General features: G+C 47.3%; 1 protein-coding gene across 4 annotated transcripts in view; it reads left to right on the forward strand.

Annotated features, from left to right (window-relative positions):
• Positions 1-24,477, forward strand: part of LOC310788702 (oxysterol-binding protein-related protein 7-like) — a gene marked incomplete at its 3' end in the record, with an annotated part of 110,830 nt that overhangs the window by 60,534 nt on the left and 25,819 nt on the right. For 2 of the 4 annotated variants that reach the window (XM_083650245.1, XM_083650248.1), the window contains 6 exons: positions 3,767-3,859; positions 12,322-12,526; positions 17,544-17,612; positions 17,812-18,026; positions 19,574-19,711; positions 22,749-22,812. In XM_083650245.1, coding sequence (XP_083506371.1) covers positions 3,767-3,859; positions 12,322-12,526; positions 17,544-17,612; positions 17,812-18,026; positions 19,574-19,711; positions 22,749-22,812 — 784 coding nt within the window. The remainder of the gene's footprint in view (positions 1-3,766; positions 3,860-12,321; positions 12,527-17,543; positions 17,613-17,811; positions 18,027-19,573; positions 19,712-22,748; positions 22,813-24,477) is intronic. The other 2 variants (XM_083650246.1, XM_083650247.1) reach the window with 2 other exon arrangements.

Consider the following 24,477-nt stretch of genomic DNA (forward strand, 5'->3'; position numbering starts at 1 on the left):
ACACACAGCTCGCCACACTGTGCAGCACGCTGTCTGAGGTACACGCACACGCGTGTGCGCACACACACACAGCTCGCCACACTGTGCAGCACGCTGTCTGAGGTACACGCATTTTAACAATATGTCCACACAGAAGAAAACCGTACAAGGACACAAACATTGTACATTCACAAAATCATGGACCAGTGGCGTCAAACGTGTGTGTGTGAAACTGTGGAGCAGGTTTGGGCTGTTTGGGGCTCAAGGAGGACAGCAGCCAGTCATCGTAGGCGGGGCTTGTTTCCTAGGCGACTGGGAACACACACACACACACACACACACACACACACACACACACACACACACACACACACAGTGAAACTGATTGATGGTGTGAGAGCAGCCTGTCTGGCTGAGTGACATCTCCTCCCGGCTAGGATGAGTTTGTCTTGGTTTACCCTCTTTGACTCTGGGGTCAGGGTTCCCACACGTCCTTGTCTTGGTTTACCTTCTTTGACTCTGGGGTCAGGGTTCACACACATCCTTGTCTTGGTTTACCTTCTTTGACTCTGGGGTCAGGGTTCCCACGCGCTCTTGTCTTGGTTTACCTTCTTTGACTCTGGGGTCAGGGTTCCCATGCGCTCTTGTCTTGGTTTACCTTCTTTGACTCTGGGGTCAGGGTTCACACACATCCTTGTCTTGGTTTACCTTCTTTGACTCTGGGGTCAGGGTTCACACACGTCCTTGTCTTTTACCCTCTTTGACTCTGGGGTCAGGGTTCACACACATCCTTGTCTTGGTTTACCCTCTTTGACTCTGGGGTCAGGGTTCACACACATCCTTGTCTTGGTTTACCTTCTTTGACTCTGGGGTCAGGGTTCCCACGCGCTCTTGTCTTGGTTTACCTTCTTTGACTCTGGGGTCAGGGTTCCCACCCGCTCTTGTCTTGGTTTACCCTCTTTGACTCTGGGGTCAGGGTTCCCACCCGCTCTTGTCTTGGTTTACCCTCTTTGACTCTGGGGTCAGGGTTCACACCCGCTCTTGTCTTGGTTTACCCTCTTTGACTCTGGGGTCAGGGTTCACACACATCCTTGTCTTGGTTTACCTTCTTTGACTCTGGGGTCAGGGTTCCCACGCGCTCTTGTCTTGGTTTACCCTCTTTGACTCTGGGGTCAGGGTTCCCACCCGCTCTTGTCTTGGTTTACCCTCTTTGACTCTGGGGTCAGGGTTCCCACGCGCTCTTGTCTTGGTTTACCTTCTTTGACTCTGGGGTCAGGGTTCCCACGCGCTCTTGTCTTGGTTTACCCTCTTTGACTCTGGGGTCAGGGTTCCCACCCGCTCTTGTCTTGGTTTACCCTCTTTGACTCTGGGGTCAGGGTTCCCACCCGCTCTTGTCTTGGTTTACCCTCTTTGACTCTGGGGTCAGGGTTCCCACGCGCTCTTGTCTTGGTTTACCTTCTTTGACTCTGGGGTCAGGGTTCCCACCCGCTCTTGTCTTGGTTTACCCTCTTTGACTCTGGGGTCAGGGTTCACACCCGCTCTTGTCTTGGTTTACCCTCTTTGACTCTGGGGTCAGGGTTCCCACCCGCTCTTGTCTTGGTTTACCTTCTTTGACTCTGGGGTCAGGGTTCACACCCGCTCTTGTCTTGGTTTATTCTCTTTGATGGGGTCAGGGTTCCCACCCGCTCTTGTCTTGGTTTACCCTCTTTGACTCTGGGGTCAGGGTTCACACCCGCTCTTGTCTTGGTTTACCCTCTTTGACTCTGGGGTCAGGGTTCACACACACTCTTGTCTTGGTTTACCCTCTTTGGCTCTGGGGTCAGGGTTCACACGCGTCCTTGAAATCCTTGACAGTTTGTGAATTTGGGGCGTCTGTGTAGTGTTGGACGTAAGATCACTCTCATACCACCACGGAGACCCAGGTTCGTTTCCCGGCAGCGGTACTTCCGGCTTGGTCAGACGTTCCTACAGACACAATTGGCAAATAGCTGTAACAGCACAGTTGAGAAGTGTTGACACATTCAAGCCTCTCTGTGAGCTTCTATAAAGCTGCTGGTTCTCATTATAAACATTCTGTGTTGTACGTGACTGTTGCATCCACAGCTGTGGTGGATCTGACGTCTTCTACTGAGACGTTATGAAAGGTGACACCAGGGAAGCAAAAATACGGGATTTTCCTGTTGAACCTTGTAGCTGCAGACCTATAGATGTCCTACATAGATAAGTCTCCATTCTGACTGATTAGGGATGGACCATATGGATTTTTTTCAGCCAATGCAGACACCGATAACTGATAATTACCTGCATCTTATGGCCGATACCTAAGGTAACCGATAATTACCTGCTTAACGATAATCTAAAAAAAATTGTATTTTAAACTAAGTACTATGAGCTTCTTCTTTTTTTTTTAATAACGTAACTTTAACTTTTACCTGTTTATGCACACCTCAGTGTAAGAAAGGCCAAGATGTAGTGAGCAAAGATGGATGACGTAATATTCTACGGTTCTTTTTTTGATACATTTTTTTATTATAGATTTTCCAACTTAACATAAAAGAACTACAAAAGCCACATACATAAAAAAAAACATATACGATACATACCGGTACATATACAGATGCATTCAAACATACAGACATATCCCCCCTCCCCACAGGACCCCCTCCCCCACAAGAGAAAAACAAACCTAGCTATCATGGACAGGTGTGTGGTCCTCACTCCCCACGCACGGCTTCAATAAATACAGTGCGTTCCGTAATGTTTCCTACTTTAGCGCCGTGCGTACGGACCACCGAAGAAGAACACTTGTGACTCTTCAAATGTTACTTTAGTTTGTCTACTAAAGTCCATCAAAACTCTGCAACATACCTTGGCTTTGATAAAGCATTTTGTCTCAGAATCCAAATTATTATGTGTCAAATCAGACATGTCAGCGTATTAAATACAGGTTAGTAGTAGTAAATACAAAAATAAAGGTGTTATAGAAGCGAAAGCCTATGGCTGCTTAGTCTACAGATATAACACAATACAAAGCCCTATGGCATTTCATGCTTAAAGGTATCCACAGGATTTCCCCTTGTAAACAACTCATTTTGTATAGATATTATTATTATTATAGACAATATTTACCAGCTATAATGGTGCCTATATTGATAATATAGCATCTATTTCCCATTACCGGCCGATTACCGCAGTAGATTCCCTGCTTACCAACACGAGGGTCGCAGGTTCGAGCCCCGCGTCGCAACCGGTTTGGTGGCGCGTCCATACAGGTGTGTGTGTGTGTAGCCGTGTCTGCAGGTGTGAAGCCGGATTAAGGCTATGAGTCCTGGCCGCTGCACTAGCCCCTCCTCTGGTCGGTCGCAGTGCCTGTTGGGGGGGTGGAGGGAAACCGAGGGGAATAGCGTGATCCTCCCACGTGCTACGTCCTGCCGGTGAAACCTCACTGTCAGGTGAAAAGAAGCAGCTGGCGACTGCACATAATATGGAGGAAGCATGTGCTAGTCTACAACTCTCCTCAGATCGTCAGAGGGGGTGGAGCAACGACCGGGACAGCTTGGCAGGGGATAAGGACATGTAAGGGGAAATAAATACATTTACCATTACGATAATTTCTCGTGCATCTTTACAGAGACCCATCAACCAGTCTGCTCAGTGTGAACGTCCTGCAGTCTGACTCTGCACTCTATTCTGATAAGCTAACTTTCTCTCTGTGTGTCCGTGTGGCTGGTGTGTGTGTGCCTGTGTGTGTGTGTGTGTGTGTGTGCATGCGTACCTGTGTGTGTAGCTTGATGTGCAGTCTCGTCTGACCAAAGTGCACTCACTCTCCCTGTCCTCTGACTCCACTGAGGAATCCTTCTGCACTGTCCGCCAGGACCAGGTACACAATCCAAGTGTGTGTCTGCCTGTGTATGTGTGTGTCTGCCTGTGTATGTGTGTGTCTGTATATGTGTGTCTCTATGTGTTGTATAGAGGTCTGTACGGCCCTAGACATTAAGCCCAAGCCCGCGACGTTCAGGCCCGAACCCGAAAGCCCAACTGTAATGTGCCGTTTGACGCCCAACCCGAAACCCCAAATCTAAACGTTCCAAACTGCTGACAGGAGCGCACACATACAAACAGCACATCACAGGCAGAGGGAGGCGCTGTGGTGCCTTCAACAGTCTAAAGCTGTTTTTCAATTAGCACACATACAGTAGAGTCTACTATCTATATATCTACATCATCATATTCCTAATGGGAAAGCCCAGCGTCATGTGGCACAAGACGTCTTTTTCCCTATTCCTGGGATCTCTCTAGTTTCGGTTTCACTTGTTTCCTCAGATCTTCTGTTACCGTGATGCAGCGACGTGACCCTGTGACGTCCACTCCACTTTGGTCTATAGCAGCACTAACCCAGACAGCTGTGCTTTGGTCTATAGCAGCACTAACCCAGACAGCTGTGCTTTGGTCTATAGCAGCCCTAACCCAGACAGCTGTGTCTTTGGTCTATAGCAGCCCTAACCCAGACAGCTGTGTCTTTGGTCTATAGCAGCCCTAACCCAGACAGCTGTGTCTTTGGTCTATAGCAGCCCTAACCCAGGCAGCTGTGCTTTGGTCTATAGCAGCTCTAACCCAGACAGCTGTGTCTTTGGTCTATAGCAGCCCTAACCCAGACAGCTGTGCTTTGGTCCACCCTTTGGTCTATAGCAGTCCTAACCCAGGCAGCTGTTCTTTGGTCTATAGCAGTCCTAACCCAGACAGCTGTGTCTTTGGTCTATAGCAGCCCTAACCCAGACAGCTGTGTCTTTGGTCTATAGCAGCCCTAACCCAGACAGCTGTGTCTTTGGTCTATAGCAGTCCTAACCCAGACAGCTGTGTCTTTGGTCTATAGCAGTCCTAACCCAGACAGCTGTGTCTTTGGTCTATAGCAGTCCTAACCCAGACAGCTGTTCTTTGGTCTATAGCAGTCCTAACCCAGACAGCTGTTCTTTGGTCTATAGCAGTCCTAACCCAGACAGCTGTGTCTTTGGTCTATAGCAGTCCTAACCCAGACAGCTGTGTCTTTGGTCTATAGCAGTCCTAACCCAGACAGCTGTGTCTTTGGTCTATAGCAGTCCTAACCCAGACAGCTGTTCTTTGGTCTATAGCAGTCCTAACCCAGACAGCTGTTCTTTGGTCTATAGCAGCCCTAACCCAGACAGCTGTGCTTTGGTCTATAGCAGCCCTAACCCAGACAGCTGTGTCTTTGGTCTATAGCAGCCCTAACCCAGACAGCTGTGTCTTTGGTCTATAGCAGTCCTAACCCAGACAGCTGTTATTTGGTCTATAGCAGCCCTAACCCAGACAGCTGTGTCTTTGGTCTATAGCAGTCCTAACCCAGACAGCTGTGCTTTGGTCTATAGCAGTCCTAACCCAGACAGCTGTGTCTTTGGTCTATAGCAGTCCTAACCCAGACAGCTGTGTCTTTGGTCTATAGCAGTCCTAACCCAGACAGCTGTTCTTTGGTCTATAGCAGCCCTAACCCAGACAGCTGTGCTTTGGTCTATAGCAGCCCTAACCCAGACAGCTGTGTCTTGCTCCACCCTTTGGTCTATAGCAGCCTTAACCCAGGCAGCTGACGTTCACTGATGGCAGTGTCCCATGTTTATCTGTTGTGCGCAGGTAGTTGTGTAAAGCAGGTAAAGCAGATAATTGTGTAGAAAGCAGGTAGTTGTGTAGAAAGCAGATAAGATAATTGTGTAGAAAGCAGGTAGTTGTGTAGAAAGCAGATAAGATAATTGTGTAGAAAGCAGGTAGTTGTGTAGAAAGCAGGTAGTTGTGTAGAAAGCAGGTAGTTGTGTAGAAAGCAGATAAGATAATTGTGTAGAAAGCAGGTAGTTGTGTAGAAAGCAGGTAGTTGTGTAGAAAGCAGGTAGTTGTGTGTAAAGCAGGTAGTTGTGTAGAAAGCAGGTAAAGCAGGTAGTTGTGTAGAAAGCAGATAAGATAATTGTGTAGAAAGCAGGTAGTTGTGTAGAAAGCAGGTAAAGCAGGTAGTTGTGTAGAAAGCAGGTAGTTGTGTAGAAAGCAGGTAGTTGTGTGTAAAGCAGGTAGTTGTGTAGAAAGCAGGTAAATTAGGTAGTTGTGTAGAAAGCAGGTAAAGCAGGTTGTTGTGTAGAAAGCAGGTAAAGCTTGTTTACTTTGTATGATTGAATTTGTGCTCATTCAAAGATGGTGTGATGAAGGGCTGAAAGATGCTTCAGTTATTATTTATAATGACGATTTCACAAAAGGGGAATAAATCACCAACAACAAAAATAAACCGCATCGGCTATCAGCCAAATAGTTATTTGAAACCATTTCTCTGTGTTGAGGTGAGAGGGAGGTGTATCTTGGACCTGCTGTTGGATGTGTTGAGGTGAGAGGGAGGTGTATCTTAGACCTGCTGTTGGATGTGTGTTGGTGAGAGGGAGGTGTATCTTAGACCTGCTGTTGGATGTGTGTTGAGGTGAGAGGGAGGTGTATCTTAGACCTGCTGTTGGATGTGTTGAGGTGAGAGGGAGGTGTATCTTAGACCTGCTGTTGGATGTGTGTTGGTGAGAGGGAGGTGTATCTTAGACCTGCTGTTGGATGTGTGTTGAGGTGAGAGGGAGGTGTATCTTGGACCTGCTGTTGGATGTGTGTTGAGGTGAGAGGGAGGTGTATCTTAGACCTGCTGTTGGATGTGTGTTGGTGAGAGGGAGGTGTATCTTAGACCTGCTGTTGGATGTGTGTTGAGGTGAGAGGGAGGTGTATCTTAGACCTGTTGTTGGATGTGTGTTGAGGTGAGAGGGAGGTGTATCTTAGACTTGCTGTTGGATGTGTGTTGGTGAGAGGGAGGTGTATCTTAGACCTGCTGTTGGATGTGTGTTGGTGAGAGGGAGGTGTATCTTAGACCTGCTGTTGGATGTGTGTTGAGGTGAGAGGGAGGTGTATCTTAGACCTGTTGTTGGATGTGTGTTGAGGTGAGAGGGAGGTGTATCTTAGACTTGCTGTTGGATGTGTGTTGGTGAGAGGGAGGTGTATCTTGGACCTGCTGTTGGATGTGTGTTGAGGTGAGAGGGAGGTGTATCTTGGACCTGCTGTTGGATGTGTGTTGGTGAGAGGGAGGTGTATCTTAGACCTGTTGTTAGATGTGTGTTGGTGAGAGGGAGGTGTATCTTGGACCTGCTGTTGGATGTGTGTTGGTGAGAGGGAGGTGTATCTTGGACCTGCTGTTGGATGTGTGTTGAGGTGAGAGGGAGGTGTATCTTGGACCTGCTGTTGGATGTGTGTTGGTGAGAGGGAGGTGTATCTTAGACCTGTTGTTAGATGTGTGTTGGTGAGAGGGAGGTGTATCTTGGACCTGCTGTTGGATGTGTGTTGGTGAGAGGGAGGTGTATCTTGGACCTGCTGTTGGATGTGTGTTGGTGAGAGGGAGGTGTATCTTGGACCTGCTGTTAGATGTGTGTTGGTGAGAGGGAGGGGTATCTTGGACCTGCTGTTGGATGTGCGTTGAGGTGAGAGGGGATGTGTTGGTGAGAGGGAGGTGTATCTTGGACCTGCTGTTGGATGTGTGTTGAGGTGAGAGGGGATGTGTTGGTGAGAGGGAGGTGTATCTTAGACTTGCTGTTGGATGTGTGTTGGTGAGAGGGAGGTGTATCTTAGACTTGCTGTTGGATGTGTGTTGAGGTGAGAGGGAGGTGTATCTTGGACCTGCTGTTGGATGTGTGTTGGTGAGAGGGAGGTGTATCTTGGACCTGCTGTTGGATGTGTGTTGAGGTGAGAGGGAGGTGTATCTTGGACCTGCTGTTGGATGTGTGTTGAGGTGAGAGGGAGGTGTATCTTAGACCTGCTGTTGGATGTGTGTTGAGGTGAGAGGGAGGTGTATCTTAGACCTGCTGTTAGATGTGTGTTGGTGAGAGGGAGGTGTATCTTAGACCTGCTGTTGGATGTGTGTTGAGGTGAGAGGGAGGTGTATCTTAGACCTGCTGTTGGATGTGTGTTGAGGTGAGAGGGAGGTGTATCTTGGACCTGCTGTTGGATGTGTGTTGAGGTGAGAGGGAGGTGTATCTTGGACCTGCTGTTAGATGTGTGTTGAGGTGAGAGGGAGGTGTATCTTAGACCTGCTGTTGGATGTGTGTTGGTGAGAGGGAGGTGTATCTTAGACCTGCTGTTGGATGTGTGTTGGTGAGAGGGAGGTGTATCTTGGACCTGCTGTTGGATGTGTGTTGAGGTGAGAGGGAGGTGTATCTTAGACCTGCTGTTGGATGTGTGTTGAGGTGAGAGGGAGGTGTATCTTAGACCTGCTGTTGGATGTGTGTTGGTGAGAGGGAGGTGTATCTTAGACCTGCTGTTAGATGTGTGTTGGTGAGAGGGAGGTGTATCTTAGACCTGCTGTTGGATGTGTGTTGGTGAGAGGGAGGTGTATCTTAGACTTGCTGTTGGATGTGTGTTGAGGTGAGAGGGAGGTGTATCTTAGACCTGCTGTTGGATGTGTGTTGGTGAGAGGGAGGTGTATCTTAGACTTGCTGTTGGATGTGTGTTGAGGTGAGAGGGAGGTGTATCTTAGACCTGCTGTTGGATGTGTGTTGGTGAGAGGGAGGTGTATCTTAGACTTGCTGTTGGATGTGTGTTGAGGTGAGAGGGAGGTGTATCTTAGACCTGCTGTTGGATGTGTGTTGGTGAGAGGGAGGTGTATCTTAGACCTGCTGTTGGATGTGTGTTGGTGAGAGGGAGGTGTATCTTGGACCTGCTGTTGGATGTGTGTTGGTGAGAGGGAGGTGTATCTTGGACCTGCTGTTGGATGTGTGTTGAGGTGAGAGGGAGGTGTATCTTGGACCTGCTGTTGGATGTGTGTTGGTGAGAGGGAGGTGTATCTTGGACCTGCTGTTGGATGTGTGTTGGTGAGAGGGAGGTGTATCTTAGACTTGCTGTTGGATGTGTGTTGGTGAGAGGGAGGTGTATCTTAGACTTGCTGTTGGATGTGTGTTGAGGTGAGAGGGAGGTGTATCTTGGACCTGCTGTTGGATGTGTGTTGGTGAGAGGGAGGTGTATCTTGGACCTGCTGTTGGATGTGTGTTGAGGTGAGAGGGAGGTGTATCTTAGACTTGCTGTTGGATGTGTGTTGGTGAGAGGGAGGTGTATCTTGGACCTGCTGTTGGATGTGTGTTGAGGTGAGAGGGAGGTGTATCTTGGACCTGCTGTTAGATGTGTGTTGAGGTGAGAGGGAGGTGTATCTTAGACCTGCTGTTGGATGTGTGTTGAGGTGAGAGGGAGGTGTATCTTGGACCTGCTGTTGGATGTGTGTTGAGGTGAGAGGGAGGTGTATCTTGGACCTGCTGTTGGATGTGTGTTGAGGTGAGAGGGAGGTGTATCTTGGACCTGCTGTTGGATGTGTGTTGAGGTGAGAGGGAGGTGTATCTTGGACCTGCTGTTGGATGTGTGTTGAGGTGAGAGGGAGGTGTATCTTGGACCTGCTGTTGGATGTGTGTTGAGGTGAGAGGGAGGTGTATCTTGGACCTGCTGTTGGATGTGTGTTGAGGTGAGAGGGAGGTGTATCTTAGACCTGCTGTTGGATGTGTGTTGGTGAGAGGGAGGTGTATCTTGGACCTGCTGTTAGATGTGTGTTGGTGAGAGGGAGGTGTATCTTGGACCTGCTGTTGGATGTGTGTTGAGGTGAGAGGGAGGTGTATCTTGGACCTGCTGTTAGATGTGTGTTGAGGTGAGAGGGAGGTGTATCTTAGACCTGCTGTTAGATGTGTGTTGAGGTGAGAGGGAGGTGTATCTTAGACCTGCTGTTGGATGTGTGTTGAGGTGAGAGGGAGGTGTATCTTAGACCTGCTGTTGGATGTGTGTTGAGGTGAGAGGGAGGTGTATCTTGGACCTGCTGTTGGATGTGTGTTGGTGAGAGGGAGGTGTATCTTAGACCTGCTGTTGGATGTGTGTTGGTGAGAGGGAGGTGTATCTTGGACCTGCTGTTAGATGTGTGTTGAGGTGAGAGGGAGGTGTATCTTAGACCTGCTGTTGGATGTGTTGAGGTGAGAGGGAGGTGTATCTTGGACCTGCTGTTGGATGTGTGTTGGTGAGAGGGAGGTGTATCTTAGACCTGCTGTTGGATGTGTGTTGAGGTGAGAGGGAGGTGTATCTTGGACCTGCTGTTGGATGTGTGTTGAGGTGAGAGGGAGGTGTATCTTAGACCTGCTGTTAGATGTGTGTTGAGGTGAGAGGGAGGTGTATCTTAGACCTGCTGTTGGATGTGTGTTGGTGAGAGGGAGGTGTATCTTAGACCTGCTGTTGGATGTGTGTTGGTGAGAGGGAGGTGTATCTTGGACCTGCTGTTGGATGTGTGTTGAGGTGAGAGGGAGGTGTATCTTGGACCTGCTGTTGGATGTGTGTTGGTGAGAGGGAGGTGTATCTTAGACCTGTTGTTAGATGTGTGTTGGTGAGAGGGAGGTGTATCTTGGACCTGCTGTTGGATGTGTGTTGGTGAGAGGGAGGTGTATCTTGGACCTGCTGTTGGATGTGTGTTGGTGAGAGGGAGGTGTATCTTGGACCTGCTGTTGGATGTGTGTTGAGGTGAGAGGGAGGTGTATCTTAGACCTGCTGTTGGATGTGTGTTGGTGAGAGGGAGGTGTATCTTGGACCTGCTGTTGGATGTTAGTATAATATTTCTGTCCCTTACAGAAAAACCACATGAACTAACTTCACATCTGCAAGGTCACATGTGGTCACATGTGATCACGTGCAAAATCACATGTGATCAGATGTGATTTTTCACATATGCAATTTCACATGTGAAACATGTGAAAACATGCTACATTTCATATGTGAAAACATGTGAAAACATGGTAAAAATGGTAAATGGCCTGCATTTATATAGCGCTTTTATCCAAAGCGCTTTACAATCAGTAGATAGTTTACATTCACCCATTCATACACCGATGGCGGCAGGCTGCCACGCAGGGTGCCTACACACCATCGGGAGCAAGGAGGGTTAAGTGTCTTGCCCAAGGACACAACGACAGCAGCTGGGAGGGAGCGGGGATCGAACCGCCAACCCTTGCGTCATTGGCCGACCCGCTCTACCTCCTGAGCTACAGCCACCCCAAAACATGCTACGAGCAGACACCTGGCTGTCCACACAAGAAGGGCATCAAGCGACTCTGCTCGTCTTTTGTTTGGTCTCTCTCTCTGTACATACTGTACCCCTCTTTCTCTCTCTCTCTCTCTCTGTACCTCTCTCTCTCTGTACCTACCCCTCTCTCTCTCTGTACCTACCTCTCTCTCTGTACCTACCTCTCTCTCTCTGTACCTACCTCTCTCTCTCTCTGTGTACATACCCCTCTTTCTCTCTCTCTGTACCTACCTCTCTCTCTCTGTACCTACCTCTCTCTCTCTCTTTCTCTGTACCTACCCCTCTCGCTCTCTGTACCTACCCCTCTCTCTCTGTACCTCTCTTTCTCTCTGTACATACCCCTCTTTCTCTCTCTCTGTACCTACCTCTCTGTCTCTCTCTGTACCTACCCCTCTCTCTCTGTACCTACCCCTCTCTATCTCTGTACCTACCCCTCTTTCTTTCTCTCTGTACATACCCCTCTCTCTCTGTACATACCCCTCTGTTGTGCCGGATGACCACCTGAAACCCCACTTCAGATACAGGACAAACAACACCATCATTAATCAGTATTTTATTTTGAAATTAGTTTTATTTGACAGTTGGCCGGATTCTCTATCTATGCCTTGACTTCCTGTCTGGTATGATCTGCTCTGTTCAGCTTGACAGATTCATCAAGTACTGCGAACCGTGTCATGCGGTTCGCGGTCTTAAAGGGATACACACACAAATGCTGCATCGGGTATCGATGGGTTAAACCTTATGTGTGCCGAATTGAAGAGTGGGGCCATTTCATGGTGTAGCATTGTCGATAAAAAAACAACAACTTTTGAATAGATGTTTTTCATACAGCTCTGTCACTAGCACGTACAGTATCAGGTTTGAATCAGCAGGCAGACAGCACAAGTGACTGCCCACCAACTCCTAATATCATTTTGCACTTTCTTTTGCCGATTTTCAAAAAATTCAGTTCAAATTTGTGATACACTTGGATGGAAACCCAACTTCTGACTTGGGGTTGAAATGTCCACTTTGAACATGCCGGGACGTGAACACGGCTCTCTGGTTTGAAAGTTCCCCCCCTCCTGGCCACCCCGACCACTGCACCCTACATGGCACCCTGCTTAGCTTCCCACTCTTACCCACTGCATGCAGTCTAAAGTTGTGTTATTGGTGTGCAGATTGAAAAGTGAAATATGAACCACAGATCTCCCTCTCCTCTGACCCCCACCCCCTCCTTTCCCTGACAGACGACGCCCTCTCTGAGTCACACCCGCCGTGCGCCCTCGGTGGCCGACTCCATGGCGGAGTATTTTGACGCTAACGAGGTGATCGTGTGCGAGAGCTCGTCAGAAGCTGAGGCGTCGGACGAGTCCGGCCTGAGTGACATCACGACCACCAGCACCTCTGAGCCCGACGAGGGACACGGTGAGCGGGCACGCTTTAACGTCACAAGTGAGGAGCCACGCCTACTCTCTGTCAACATCAACACAAGGCCACGCCTACTCTCTGTCAACACCAACACAAGGCCACGCCTACTCTCTGTCAACATCAACACAAGGCCACGCCTACTCTCTGTCAACATCGACACAATGCCACGCCTACTCTCTGTCAACACCAACACAATGCCACGCCTACTCTCTGTCAACAACACAAAGCCACGCCTACTCTCTGTCAACACCAACACAATGCCACGCCTACTCTCTGTCAACATCGACACAATGCCACGCCTACTCTCTGTCAACACCAACACAATGCCACGCCTACTCTCTGTCAACAACACAAGGCCACGCCTACTCTCTGTCAACACCAACACAATGCCACGCCTACTCTCTGTCAACACCAACACAATGCCACGCCTACTCTCTGTCAACATCAACACAATGCCATGCCTACTCTCTGTCAACAACACAATGCCACGCCTACTCTCTGTCAACAACACAATGCCACGCCTACTCTCTGTCAACAACACAATGCCACGCCTACTCTCTGTCAACACCAACACAATGCCACGCCTACTCTCTGTCAACATCAACACAAGGCCACGCCTACTCTCTGTCAACATCGACACAATGCCACGCCTACTCTCTGTCAACAACACAATGCCACGCCTACTCTCTGTCAACATCGACACAATGCCACGCCTACTCTCTGTCAACAACACAATGCCACGCCTACTCTCTGTCAACATCGACACAATGCCACGCCTACTCTCTGTCAACAACACAATGCCACGCCTACTCTCTGTCAACATCAACACAATGCCACGCCTACTCTCTGTCAACACCAACACAATGCCACGCCTACTCTCTGTCAACATCGACACAATGCCACGCCTACTCTCTGTCAACACCAACACAATGCCACGCCTACTCTCTGTCAACAACACAATGCCACGCCTACTCTCTGTCAACACCAACACAATGCCACGCCTACTCTCTGTCAACATCAACACAATGCCATGCCTACTCTCTGTCAACAACACAATGCCACGCCTACTCTCTGTCAACACCAACACAATGCCACGCCTACTCTCTGTCAACATCAACACAATGCCATGCCTACTCTCTGTCAACAACACAATGCCACGCCTACTCTCTGTCAACACCAACACAATGCCACGCCTACTCTCTGTCAACATCAACACAATGCCATGCCTACTCTCTGTCAACAACACAATGCCACGCCTACTCTCTGTCAACATCAACACAAGGCCACGCCTACTCTCTGTCAACATCGACACAATGCCACGCCTACTCTCTGTCAACATCAACACAATGCCACGCCTACTCTCTGTCAACATCAACACAATGCCACGCCTACTCTGTCAGCATCGACACAATGCCACGCCTACTCTCTGTCAACAACACAATGCCACGCCTACTCTGTCAACATCAACACAATGCCACGCCTACTCTCTGTCAACATCAACACAATGCCACGCCTACTCTGTCAGCATCGACACAATGCCACGCCTACTCTCTGTCAACATCAACACAATGCCACGCCTACTCTGTCAGCATCGACACAATGCCACGCCTACTCTCTGTCAACAACACAATGCCACGCCTACTCTCTGTCAACATCAACACAAGGCGGGGGGTACGGTGGTGCAGTGGTAAGCGCTGTCGCCTCACAGCTCGAAGGTCCTGGGTTCGATTCCCACCTGGGACGCTGTGAGCGCTGAAGGAATGCGTGCCTGTCCGCATGTCCTCGAGTGCCCACCACCCGGGTGGGGCCTTTCTGTGTGGAGTTTGCATGTTCTCCCCATGCCTCCCAGGGGTTTCCTTCATATAGGAACCGCCTTCACCAAAACATGCAATATCCTGGTTGCTAATGTGGTTCCTCTGGTCGTTAAGGGCGCCTGTTCAGAGGAAGGGGAACTGGTTGGAATAGCGTGAACCTCCCACGTGCTATGTCCTACCAGTGAAGCTTCCTCTGTCAGGTGAAAAGAAGCGGCTGGCTAACTGCCCATGTCTCGGAGGAAGCATGGAGCCAGTTTCGGCTCTCCCCAGATCGGCATCAACACAAGGCCACGCCTACTCTGTCAACACTAGGCCATGCCTACTCTCAACATCAACACAAAGCCACGCCTACTCTGTTAACATCAACACAAAGCCACGCCTACTCTATCAACATCAACACAAGGCCACGCCTACTCTCTGTTAACATCAACACAAAGCCACGCCTACTCTATCAACATCAACACAAAGCCACGCCTACTCTATCAACATCAACACAAGGCCACGCCTACTCTCTGTTAACATCAACACAAAGCCACGCCTACTCTATCAACATCAACACAAAGCCACGTATCAACATCAACACAAGGCCACGCCTACTCTCTGTCAGCATCAACACAAGGCCACGCCTACAATCTGTTAAAGGTCCCAATTCGTGCAGCTGTAACCTCTTAAAAACGTGTGTCTCTGGTCCATAAAACATGATTCTGGATTAATTTGTCGAAAATATAGCAACCCCGTTCGTTCTGACGGAGTTGTCACTTCCTCATCTCGTCGCTTCCCAAGAATGGTCTGTTTCTATAATATATTCAGAACTAACAGTTCCCATTGGCTGCTGAGGGAGAGCCCGCCCCAGGCTCCCAGCGGCCAATCAGATTAGCGTCCGTGGACCAGCACGCTACTGTAGGTTGTGTCCACAACTAACGTTAGCAACGAGCTATCGCTAACTTAATGGTTGCTACGCTAAAGAGGACATCTCAAAATGCCTAGACTTACCGAATGCACCTCCGCAGTTGCTGGATCACGTACAGTTGGCGTCGCTCCAGCTAGAAGTGTTAATTTTGTGGCTATAGACAAAATGGCGCAGGTAGCTTGTGTGAGAGAGACCGCGCGCAGTATGCTTAAGGACCCGCGTGACGTCACATTAACCCGTCTGGGGGAACAGAGTGTAAGGGGCGTGGCTTGAAGAGACTGCAGGGGGAAGCTGGATAGGGACAAATCCAACTCTGGCAGTTCTGAGGTTGTGACCACTCATTACAGGGAGGGCTGATGGCAGTATATATGCATTTACAAGTAAAAACAGCTTTTGCACAGAATGGGACCTTTAACATCAACACAAGGCCACGCCTACTCTATCAACATCAATACAATGCCACGCCTACTCTCTGTTAACATCAACACTGTCACTTTGTCACGGATAGCATTGGACTAGGGTTGGCCGATATTTTCCAAAATTACTATACTATACTAATACTATTATAATAATTGTCACACACACACATATATAGCGTCACCGATGCCAAACCCAACCACTTTTAGTTTTGCAGGGCCTTTCTTCTTCATGGTATATCCTTCTTCTGTGGTGCCGTCGCCCAAGCGGCTCATTGCTACTTTCTCTTATCAAAAGCACTTTCATAAGGTATTTGGATCTTTTATCATGCACATTTTAATATGAAACTTTACACATAGACTGTCACATATCTGCAAATAAAAGCTACTTGCGACAGCTGACAATTAACCTCTTGAATAGCCCGCAAAGGAGGAGGAAGTACGTCACTCGGTCCCCAAACTAAGCTGGTCACATTTGGATATATATATATATATATATATATATATATATATAAATTCTTAGTATATATTATTGTATTATATTTGAGTTACATATATTACATAATCACATAATCATTAGTAGTGTAAATAATGTGAATAAATATAGGACTGAGAGGTAGATTCCTTTCTTTACCTCTCAAATATTCTTAAGCAATAACTGATTTTACAACAGCTAAGACGTGTCTAAGCGGCGTGCCTTAGACACATGTTAGCTGTTGTTAAATCACTAAATCACAGCCTGACGGGGCTTATAGCTTTTATAAAACAGTAACCTGCTAAGGTTTGAGCAACAACAACAAAATGCAATATTGATAACAAATAATCCTTCTTCCGCCAAGCGATGTAGTCCTTCAAGCCCCTTCCCTCCAGTCAGTTCAATGTTCTATGAGCTCCTGCTGTATAGTTGCATGGCATCTGATTCTGTGCCAGACAGCACAGAAACAATATTCCCTCCGTAGCTTAGCTGCAAGGATAGCCACATTATTGCTGAGATATCAACAACCGGACAACAAATTCTAAAGCTAAATTTCGTGCAATTCGGCACAGCGCCACCAACTGGCAACACAAAAAGCGGTTTATCTTGAGAACCGTTCATCCGATTGACTTCAAACTTGGGGAGTGTGCTGCTGGGAACTCTGCATAGTGCAGTGCTGAATTTCTTGCAATTGTACATAGCGCCATCTACTGGCAACAAAAAGCGGGTTATCTTGAGAACCATTCGTCCGGTCGACTTCAAACTTGGCGGGTGCGTTGCTGGGAACCCGAGGAATTCCAGTGGTAAATTTTTGCGCAATTCAACCAATACGATCACAGCTTTCACGTATCTCCAGGACTGTCCGTCCGATCGACTTCTGTATGTCTGTCCTTCGCATATCTCGAGAACCGTTTGTTGGATCAACTTCAAACTTGGGGAGTGTGCTTAGGGGGACCTGACGGAGCGCAGTGCCGTGGGAAGCGCCCACGGGGTGGTGCATGGGGGGAACGGGCACTGCACTAGTACATTATAATATACCTACATCTTAGAAGACATACAAATCATTTGTAAGGCATGTATGTAGGCTACACATAGTGCATGAACTGCTAAATACTTTTTAGCAATGAGGAATGTTAATTTTGACATTAGTACATGTACTTCTCAAATTATCCAACGTTCAACACCAATTAAAAGCATTGGATTCAATGCTTTTAGTTTTAATTGGTTTGAGGCCCATTTGCCTGGCATAAATGAGCAAAGGACACCAAATGGCCATTGTGCTCGCTTGAATGATAAGATTATTATTAGGAAAAAATCTCACGGCTTAACCGGCCACATTCCCGCATGCGATCTTTGGGTGGATTTTGGTACATAATTTATGAATGGGGTAAACGTGACTGACTGACTGACTCCTGTCCCTCCTCAGCCTCTGCCACCCTGAAGTACCGGGACAGTTTGTCCAGCGCTCCGGACAAGCCCCGCCCCGCCGACACTGGTAACGCCTCCGCTCTGCTATAAACTGATGTATGAGAGCAGAATGTCCAGGGCCTGTCTGTCTCCTGGGCACGTCAGCCTCTCGACCTGCAACCATCACCTTCCCTCTGGGCTGCTCTGTGCTATATTGAATTGGATTAATAATCGTAATTCCATTAGATGATGATATTCAGTTTGATCTCTCCGTTTGCCTGCTGCAGGCCGTCGCACCGTGCTGCCCGCCCACGGAGCAGACAACAGCCACATCGGCATCATGACCATCTTGTATAACAACATCGGTAAGGACCTGTCGCGCGTCTCCATGCCCGCCGCTCTGAACGAGCCGCTGTCTCTGCTGCAGAGGATGAGCGAGGAGCTGGAGTACCCTGAGCTGCTGGAAATCGCCAACCGCACCGACGACCCCTACCAGAGGATGGTAAGCAAGGCCGTCCCCATCGGCTTATTCAGACCCTCACTGTCGGGATATGGGGTCGACGTGTCATAGTTTTAGGCCTAGTCCACACGGACACTATCCTGATCATGTGACCTCACATCCTGTTTGACTCTACGTATGGACTTCCAGCCATCCACAGGGATTTCAATGGGCGGGACTACTTGCTGGAGGCCAGACTGAGCCGCGGAACCAAACACAATGTGAGGTCACATGATCAGGATGCTTTACCAGGCTACGTGTTCACAGGCTATTTTAGAAACGGTGTTTTTGCTCCTCTGTAAAAAAATAAAAATAAAAATCCTGTCCACATCAACAGCGTTTTAGAACATCTCTCCGAACATGTGGCAGGGTGCAGATTCCACGCTCTCCGGTGCAAAGAGTGTAAAATAGTTGAAGTTGACGTCTCACAAGGGGACAAGTCAGATCAGATCCACGCTCACGTCTCACAAGAGGACAAGTCAGATCAGATCCACGCTCACGTCTCAAGAGGACAAGTCGGCGCTGCTTTGGTTGCCTGGCAGGAAACTGAACGCTCCACCTCATTTCCCATCAACGTTTAGCAGAAGGATGTTTTGTTTACCACTGCCGTTTTCCAATACCTTCGTTTTCAGTGACCTAAAACACCGTTATCATGTGGACTAAAGGCCAAAACGCAGAGAGAAAGTTGTGTTTTGTACGTGTGGAATAGGCCTTAGTTCATCAGTTTAAAGAGGTAACTAAACACCAAACCCAAATCTGTGCACCAAAGATCAGCTAAGACCAGATGCGTTTCAGTCGCATGCTTTTTACCACTAGATGTCAGGCTTTACACAGATTTGGTTTGGTCTTAAATTACTCTTAATTGTATTGCCATCCCCATTATGTTTATGATTTCTTTAAGGATCCCTAAAAGCACATGGATGCACCTCTAGTCTTCCTTGGGGCCTGAACATAGAAACACAATAAGAAAGTACAGTAAACTTGGGATATTAGCTGGTACCAAGGGTGATATATTCTTCTGTCCTTAACCTAAAAGCAGACCAGTTACAAAGTATTTGACCACATTGATTTTGTTCCTCATTTTTGCATATTTTCCACATTGAGGTTGGTCAAGTGTAAGCCTCAATGTCCTTATACTACATTTTAACCTGCAGGAAAGGTGTTACGTGCCAATATGTAATGAAAATTGTGCTGCCATTGTAGTTTTACAGTAGCTTAGTAATACCGATCACCAATCAATCAGTACATAAACTTCCCTGAATAGGCTAGTGTGTTTCCAGCAAGTTTGAGAAATGTATTGAAATGACAAATGACTCAGGCAAACAAATCACATTAACTGTTAGAAGATAGTGATACTTTAGAGGCCATTAACATGTGTTTAATCAAAGATTAAATAGTGTACAAAATTAGGAAATTTAACTATTCGCCAATTTGTATTTCTTACCTTTCCGTTAAATGATAAATATGAAATATTGTTTCTTTTTTTAATTACAAAGTGCTACCAGTACCGTTAAATCAGCTGATGATTGAAAGCAGTGCTTTTCGTCCAGGTTTACATGGCAGCGTTCTCCATCTCCGGTTACGCCTGGGCCTCCTGGAGGAACCGCTACAAGCCCTTCAACCCGGTCCTGGGAGAAACCTACGAGAACCAGCGAGAGGACCGTGGCTTCCGCTACGTCAGCGAGCAGGTAGAGAGGAGAGAGAAACATCACTTCAATGGGCTCAGAGAGAGGAAGGTGTTTGAGTCCCTGGGCAGTGAAGGCTCAGGGCTGTTGGGAGTTCTCCACAGACCTCTGGATTAAGAAGGACCCATAGGACAATTACCCTGGCCAAAATTATCTCCACAATCTTGGTATTCTTTTTGACCGACATTTGAACTTTGAACATCATACTACTAATCTTATTCAGTCTTGTTTCTTTCAGTTGAGAAATATTGCAAAAATCAAAACCCATACTATCAGTCAAAAATACAGAACTTCTAGTACATAAATTAATCCAGTGTTTTTCAACCTTTTTATCCCAAGTACCACCTCAGAAATGACAAAGTCTGAGAGAGAGGGTACCCCGCGTACCACAGGTTGATTACTACAGCCTTATTTTCTCCTCACTAGACTACTGTAACGCCCTCTTTACTTACATCTCTCTAGCTCATCTTTAATTGGTGCAAAATACCGTGGCTAGGCTATTAAAGACCCTGGAAACCGAAATCCACAAAAACCTTCTAACTATGTAATTTAGGGTCTTATGTGAGTAAGTGTAAGCCTGAAAAAGTTGGAGACATTAGTTTCAATCCAAATCCTAAATATCGCCATTTCAATATTTACAATTTTTCTTGAGGCAGCTTTGAATTGGGCGGTGCTGAACTGTTTCAAACTCCCCGCCTGTTGACGTCACTAGGCGGAGCCAATCAGTGACGTAGCTTAGCAGTTGTCCTTTCAACAAAACCTTGGTGGCCCCGCAGCCCGCTGGGACTCTGTCTGAATGGTGCCGGCCGTGACAGTGCTGCTTTGCCAGGCAGAATTTACATTACATTTACATTACATTACGTCATTTGGCAGACGCTTTTATCCAAAGCGACTTACAATAACTCATTTTTGTCAGCAATAGAGCAATCAACTATGCAACACAGTCTATGACAACTACAACTTCTGTAAGGAATAGTGGTACAAGTTTAGTTTAGGTTAGTTTAGATTTTAGGTTAGGTTAGGTAGGGTAGGGTAGGGCTAGGTTTTTTTTTTTTTGGAGAGAGAGAGAAAGAAGTTAGTTCAAGAAGGGCCCAGATGGAGCCTGAAAAGGTGTGTCTTTAGTCTTTTCCGAAAGATCGGCAGTGATTCGGCCGTCGTGACCGAAGGTGGAAGCTCGTTCCAACATTGAGGTGCCAGGGACGAGAAGAGTCGCGAATGGGATGAGCGACTTTTGAGGGATGAGCGCAATCAGACCGTGGCAGAGAGAGACAGATGGAGAGCGGGAGAGAGAGAGACGAGACAGAAAGGGAGAGAGAGAGGGGGAGAGAGAGAGCATGCACACAGCTGCTCTTGTCTGCACACACTGGCTGGTACAGGACATGATGATCATTAACTCATTCACCGCCAATGACGTCTTTGACGTGTTATCAGAAATAGCCCTCCCCGCCAATGACGTGTTTGACGTGTTTTTGTTTTTATGAGTGCAGCGCATAGTTGAAACACTTACCCAGCCTGTGACATAGTTTCGGGTCCCTAACCTCAAAGTCAAGCCGACAGCACGTTATCAAACACATACCGCAGCTGTTGTTTGAAATTAGGAAGAAGGTGGAAAGGAGGAGAAACGCGCTTCCTTGTTGCAGAGGAGAAACGCCATTGAAATGCCCCCTCGCCGCGCTGCAGAGCTGATCGACTTGCAGCGGACATCGAAACCGCGGTAGTCAAACCCGTGACCAACATGATCGATCCTGGTCCCTGGACCCCGTTCCTATGTGCCAGCCTTGCTGCAGGGCGAACCTGGATTGCCTAGTCAAACCCGTGACGAACATGATCGATCCGGTTCCAGCAGCGCCTGGTCCCAAAGCCAAGCCGCGGACCCGTTCCTGTCGCAGCATTCGTCCCAGCGAGAGGAGGGAAACGAGCAGCAGAGGAGGCAAAACGCTGATGGGGAAGGAGGGGGAAGGAGGTGCGATCTAGCAGCAGCTGTGGAGAGAACTCTCTCTCTGTGTGTTTGTGTGTCTGTCTGTCTGTCTGTCTGTCTGTCTGTCTGTCTGTCTGTGTGTCTGTCTGTACACTCACTCACACTGAGCAAACTGTATTGTTGAATGTAAAAAAAAGCACTTCATATATATATATATTTATTTATTTTGTCATTTGTGTCATAATGAATAATATTTACATGTCTGATGTCAATAACAGTTCAAAATAAAAGAATTGAGAGCGAGTTCTGCCTGATATTGTGTGCTGTGTACATAAATGCCATTTTCTGCAATTTCTTTTCTCAGAGAGACCTTTTGGGAGAAAACAGGGTGTATATAAATGGCTATAAGTAGAGTACAGAACATGCTAAAAGCTCACTTTTTTTCCCCTGGTGAACCCAGAGACGTACATCTTCATTTTGAGGTATTGCAAATCACTCTGGTGCTAATAGATAATTTACTGTGGGTCTTGAAAGATGACCAACAATTATGAAAATCTTTGGCCTGTGCTAAATATTGGCAGTCCTAAACTGGCGGTGAATGAGTTAATACAAACTCTCCTCCACCCCACCTCTCCCCTCCCCCCCACCTCTCCCCCTCCACCCCACCACTCCCCTCCCCCCCACATCTCCCCCTCCCCCCTAACTTTCAAACCTACATTTATAAACTTTGCGACGTTCATCATCGTTCAAATTTGCCCGGTGGCTTATTAACATAGGTTCCTGTGGTGTGATCAACTCAAAATGCATATTTATTTTGGGTTTCCAGGGTCTTTAACAAAAACTAGTCACTGGTCCATATCACTTCCAATTCTTGCCTCAACAGAATTCATTTCAAAATGTTATTAAATATGTATAAGGCCTTGCACGGCCTGGCACCTGCTTATAGCATCAAGGCCTTCTATCTGTTCCCCCCCATTCCCATTTTAAATCAGAGCTGATCGTGCTTTTTGCAGTTGTAGCTCCAAAAATGTGGAACAGCTTTCCCCACCCCATCAGATCTGCTGAATCTGTGGCTTGTTTAAAACGGCTTCTGATGTGTGAACCCTGTTTGTGTGTTTTCAGGTTAGCCATCACCCGCCTATCTCAGCCTGCCACGCAGAGTCCGACAACTTCACTTTCTGGCAAGGTACGACCACTCAACTACTGATCACAATTGTATATCTTTGTATTTTTCATAAATTTTTATTTTTGGTTCCATTTCGTTTTTTAACTTTTGTTTTCTATTCAGTTTAGTTTCAGTTGGTTTCCAGAGTGGGGTGCACATTTCAGTTTCATTTTTATTGTTTAAAAATGCATAGTTTTAGTTTTTATTATTTATTTCTTTATTTTTAATATATTTTCTTTTCAAAGATTTTTAGAACGACACACAAACACACAAACAAACAGGCTCAAACACAGGAATAGAAAAGAAAGAAAAAACATACATATTGAACTTTCAATGAGTGCGTTTACATGCACACAATAAACTGATAACTGTGAATAATCAGTTTATGGCAATAATCTGATTTCTGCGTTTACATGCACTTTAATAATCCGACAATAGGAGAAACCCGGGTTTACATGATTCAGTCAATTAGTCGGATTTCTCTCCAGAAAGGCACCATTAATTCCGGAATAAAACAACAGAATATAGCTGCAAAATGCAAAATCACATTTTCCTAATTTATTTGTCCAGCGCAGAGGATGGTTTAGGTGAAAATTAGGTTGTGTATCTCGTCTACTTTACTAAAATTGGAATAGGCGTCGCTTTGGAAGTGCATCTGTCAATAATGTAGCGTGGGGAAAGGTGGAGTAGTGTGGGATAGCTAGTAGGGTGGCAAGTGAAGGGAGCATAGGGCCAGTGGGTGGAGACTAGGGGTCGGGGAGGAAGTGGGAATGGTCGGGAGAGCTGTGTGAAGCTGGAAGAGAGCAGACGTGCTGGGGAGAGCTAGGCTAGGAGAAGCTAGCGAGGTGTTGGCGTGCCTGCCTTCATGTGTGTCTGTCCGTTCACTAAATAAAGAGTTTGATAAGCCAAAGGATCTGCCTCGGTGTGCGCCTCATTCCGCCACAATAATATTTCCAACTTTACCGAGCACACAGCACAGAGTCAGGCAGGTGAGGTGACTTAAGCACGTCAAATGTTCATGACCCACAACGTGTGTAAGTGTGTTGAATTGAAATACTGTAGCCTACCTGTCAGAAAACGGACAGAATTTGTCACGGATTTTAACGTTATGTGTGTGTTGTGTTTTGAACGACTCTGTTGTCTGTAGGCTACGTCATTCTATTTGCAATCCGAGACAAATATTCGTCCCCTCCTGTAGAATATCCACATTTCAACATAGTGCAGTGCAGCAGCGGTGGCTCTGTGCGGGAAGAGAGAGCAGAGCTCCCCGCTCCGCTCAGCCAGGGGCTCCGTGCTCACCGTCATCTCGCCAAGCCGGCTGTGGTGCGCTGTGGCCGGGGGAGAGACCGGGCCGGCATGCCGGTGAGAGAACCGGGAGGAGAGCCGAGGGGCCAGTGAGTGCGCGCTCCTGTGCTTCTCTCTCCTGCAACTCGTACATGCGCAGATATATAAATCCGAAAGAAACCCGGTTAAGGTGTATACATGCAGAGATAAGACCGATTATTGCCCAGAAACCTAGGTGTGTTTATCGGTTTATTCATAACCCGTTTATGACCATAAACGGATAAAGATAATCGGTTTATGCTGTTTACATGACCATTTGAATAATCAGGTAACTCAGAAATCCGCTAATAAACAGTTTATTGGTGTGCATGTAAACGCACTCATTAATACAACGTGGTGCTA

The sequence above is a fragment of the Poromitra crassiceps genome (assembly GCF_964638095.1).
Source record: "Poromitra crassiceps genome assembly, chromosome: 13".
Taxonomy (NCBI): Eukaryota; Metazoa; Chordata; class Actinopteri; order Beryciformes; family Melamphaidae; genus Poromitra; species Poromitra crassiceps.